Source organism: Elephas maximus, chromosome 3 (assembly GCF_024166365.1).
Source record: "Elephas maximus indicus isolate mEleMax1 chromosome 3, mEleMax1 primary haplotype, whole genome shotgun sequence".
Lineage (NCBI taxonomy): Eukaryota > Metazoa > Chordata > Mammalia > Proboscidea > Elephantidae > Elephas > Elephas maximus.
Genome location: NC_064821.1, coordinates 25,963,901 through 25,968,253, shown reverse-complemented (window position 1 = coordinate 25,968,253; position 4,353 = coordinate 25,963,901). Strand labels below are relative to the sequence as shown.

The 4,353-nt window shown below is 40.1% G+C and overlaps 1 protein-coding gene across 1 annotated transcript; it reads left to right on the top strand.

Moving 5' to 3' along the window:
* The first annotated feature begins 637 nt into the window (after positions 1 to 637).
* Positions 638 to 1,576, top strand: LOC126072093 (olfactory receptor 7D2-like). Its single transcript, XM_049876760.1, has one exon. The coding sequence runs from the start codon at positions 638 to 640 to the stop codon at positions 1,574 to 1,576; it is 939 nt and encodes a 312-aa protein (XP_049732717.1).
* The last annotated feature ends 2,777 nt before the right edge of the window (positions 1,577 to 4,353 follow it).

Here is a 4,353-nt window from a genome sequence, read left to right as displayed (position 1 = left end):
AATGACAAAAATGTGGAAATTAGTATGACTTAATACTATCATCAAATGTACAGAATCACTCATATTTCAAGAATTATACCAATAGTTGCATTTTTAGCAAAAGAAAATCCCAGATTGTGCAGATTCGTTGACATACCTCTTTTCCCTCCTTTCTTCTGGAATAGTTCCTAGGATTTCTTTGTCTTTTCTGACATTGCTATTTTGAAGGGTCCCCAAGGTTACAGGTTAAGTATTGCATAGGCTATCCCACAATTTGGGTTTTTCTGGTGTTCCTTAATCTTTAGATTGAGGGCATGTATTTTGGGCAGAAATCTCACAGAAGTGATATTGTGTCCTTTTCAGTGTAACTTGTCAATAGGCACATTATGTTGACTTGTCCCATTACTAAAGCCCCATGACCATCTGACAGGGTTGTTATAAAATGGGTGTTTAAGAAAGATAGCTGGGATTAGAGGCCCCATTTTTTAGGTTTCCATGAAATTAATAAGTGAAAGGAGGTCTAAATCTTAGACAAAGTGACTGACTCTATAAATAACTTGAGTGAAAAGCACGGTCAACCTTGATATTATGCACAAGATGCCTGTTTGCTGTTAATTGATGTTGTTCTTGTCTCTTCCTTCATAGATATATCAGCCACATGGAAACTGAAAACCAAACAGGAGTTTTAGAGTTCATCCTCCTTGGACTCTCTGAGGACTTGGAACTGCAGCCTTTCATATTTGGGCTTTTCCTGACCATGTACCTGATCACCGTACTTGGGAACCTGTTCATCATCTTGGCTGTCAGCTCTGATGCCCACCTCCACACCCCCATGTACTTCCTCCTCTCCAACCTGTCCTTGATCGACATTTGTTTCAGCAACACCATAGTCCCTAAGATGCTGGTGAACATCCATACACAGAAGAAAGCCATCTCCTACGTGGACTGCCTCACTCAGGTCTATTTTTCCATGCTTTTCCCTGTTCTAGATACTCTACTCCTGACTGTGATGGCCTATGACCGGTTTGTGGCCATCTGTCACCCTCTGCACTATATGGCCATCATGAATCCTTGCTTCTGTGGCCTCCTGGTTTTTACTACCTGGTTCATTGGTGTCATGATATCCCTCCTCCATATTTCTTTGATAATGCACCTGACCTTCTGTAAAGATCTTGAAATCCCACATTTTTTCTGTGAACTGACAAAGATACTCAAGGTGGTCTGCTCTGATACCTTCCTGAACAACATATTGATATATTTTCTGACTGGTATGCTGGGGGTTTTTCCCCTCATTGGGATCCTTTTCTCTTACTCACGAATTGTCTCATCCATCAGGAAGATGTCCTCATCTGGGGGAAAGCAAAAAGCATTTTCCACCTGTGGGTCTCACCTCTCAGTCGTTTCTTTATTTTATGGGACAGCTCTTGGGGTCTACTTCACTCCTGCAGTGACTCACTCCTCCCAGAAGGTCTCAATAGCCTCAGTGATGTACACTGTGGTCACTCCCATGCTGAACCCTTTCATCTACAGCCTGAGGAACAAGGATGTCAAGGGGGCCCTGGGAATGCTCCTCAGCAGAGTGGCCTCTTGTCTGTGATGGATCCACTGTTTCCAGAACTAAGAAGATTTGTGGGTATCAATGGTAAAAATGCTCTTGATTCTGAAGTTGGATCAAATCCCAACTCTTGAATCTCTCAAATCATCTTGTTCTTTTACTTGATCGTGGTGGATATGTGACTTTGCTCTCTAACGGTTTTTACAGACTTTTTAACAATATCCACAATTTCTTTGATTGGCTTTCTGCTCTATCTTCTGTCCAAAAATTATGTCCAATGACTTTTGCTATCATGACAAGAGCAATTCTGAAATTGCCTTTTTTTCATTTACAATCCTTCTGTCATCTTTCTTATTTTCGTGCTAGTGAGTTCTAAACTTAAATTTGAAGCATTTATTATGGTTTTGCTTTCTCAAGTGTTGGCATAGATCCTTAAACTATTGACATGTTTACCTTAATTTGTTTTTGTGTTTGCCTCTAGATTTTTGTTGTTTATGTGTGTATATCACCAACAGTATTTCTTTGTTTTACTGAATAAAGTATGAATAAATACATATAATAAAAATAACTGATTTTGGGGTTTATCATTCATTAAGCCTATGCTAAGTACTCTATATATTATCTTATTTTATTTTCCAATAGGAATTACTGTCCCCATTTTAACAGTTGCTGTCAAGTCATCTCCAACTCATGGTGGCCCCATGAGTGTCAGATAAAGCTGTGCTCCTTAGGGTTTTCGATGGCTAATGTTTTTGAAATAGATTATCAGGCCTTTCTTCCAAGGCACATTTGAGTGTGCAAACCTCCAACCTTTTGGTTAGCAGCCAAGCACATTAACTGTTTGCACCAATCAGGGACTCCTGTAGCCGTTTTAGAGGTGAAGAAATTGAGATCCCAATTTGGGTGAGGGAAGAAAAAAAACTACCTCAAAGTAGCAGAGGGGCTCAGAAGCAAATTCAGGATTCAAATCCAGAACTCTGACTCTGAGCTTATATTCTTAAAGGTACCACATAGTAAGACCATTCACATCGATTTTGATGCTCTATCCTGTAAGAACCCCCACGTATCTGTCAGTTTGTCATCCTGTGTGGGCTTGCGTGATGCAGTAATGCTGGAAGCTATGCCACTGGTATTCAGATACCAGCAGGGTAACCCATGGAGGACAGATTTCAGCTGAGCTTCCAGACTAAGACAGACTAGGAAGGAAGACCCAGCAGTCTACTTCTGAAAAGCATTAACCAGAGAAATCCTTATGCATAGCAGCGGGACGGTATCTGATATAGTGCTGGACGATGAGCCTCCCAGGTTGAAAGGCACTCGAAAGTTGACTGGGGAAGAGCTGCCTCCTCAAAGTAGAGTCGACCTTAATGATGTGGATGGAGTGAAGCTTTCGGACCTTCATTTGCTGATCTGTATGACTGAAGATGAGAAGAAACAGCTGCAAACCTCCATTAATAATTGGAACCTGGAATGTACAAAGTATGAATCTAGGAAATCGTCTAAAATGAAATGGAATGCATAAACATCGATATCCTAGGCCTTAGTGAGCTGAAATGGACTGGTATTGGCCATTTTGAATCAGACAATCATATAGTCTACTATGTCAGGAATGACAACTTGAAGAGGAATGGTGTTGCATTCCTCATCAAAAGGGCATTTCAAGATCTATCCTGATGTAAATGCTGGCAGTGATAGGATAATATCCATATGCCTACAAGGAAGACCAGTTAATACAACTATTATTCAAATTTACACATCAAACACTAGGGCCAAGGATGAAGAAATAGAAGATTTTTCTGAGCTGCTGCAGTCTGAAATTGATCGAACCTGCAATCAAGATGCATTGATAATTACTGGCGATTGGATTGCGAAAGTTGAAAACAAAGAAAAAGGATCAGTCGGTGGAAACTATGGCCTTGGTGATAGAAACAATGCCAGAGATCGAATGATACAATTTTGCAAGACCAACAACCTCTTCATTGCAAATACCTTCTTTCACCAACAGAAATGTCAACTGTATACATGGACCTCACCAGATAGAACACATAGAAATCAAATTGACTACATCTGTGCAAAGAGATGATGGAAAAGCTCAATATCATCAGTCAGAATAGACCATCAATTGCTCATATGCAAGTTCAAGCTGAAACTGAAGAACATCAGAGCAAGTCCACAAGAGCAAAAATATGACCTTGGATATATCCCACCTGAATTTAGAGACCATCTGAAGAACAGATTTGATGTATTGAACACTAGTGACCGAAGACCAGACAAGTTGTGGAATGACATCAAGGACATCATCCATGAAGAAAGCAAGAGGTCATTGAAAAGACAGGAAAGAAAGAAAAGACCAAGATGGATGTCAGAGAAGACTCTGAAACTTGCTTTCAAATGTCAAGCAACTAAAGCAAAAGGAAGAAGTGATGAAGTAAAAGAGCTGAATAGAAGATTACAAAGGGCAGCTTGAGAAGACAAAGTAAAGTATTATAATGACATGTGCAAACAGCTGGAGATGGAAAACCAAAAGGGAAGAATGCCCTCGATGTTTCTCAAGCTGAAAGAACTGAAGAAAAAATTCAATCCTCGAGTTGCAATAGTGAAGGATTCTATGGGGAAAATATTAAAGGATGCAGGAAGCATGAAAAGAAGATGGAAGAAATACGCAGAGTCATTGTACCAAAAAGAATTAGCTGATGTTCAATCATTTCAAGAAGCAGCATATGATCAGGAACCCATGGTACTGAAGGAAGAAGTCCAAGCTGCTCTGAAGGCATTGGCGAAAAACAAGGCTCCAGGAATTGATGGAATGTCAATTCAGA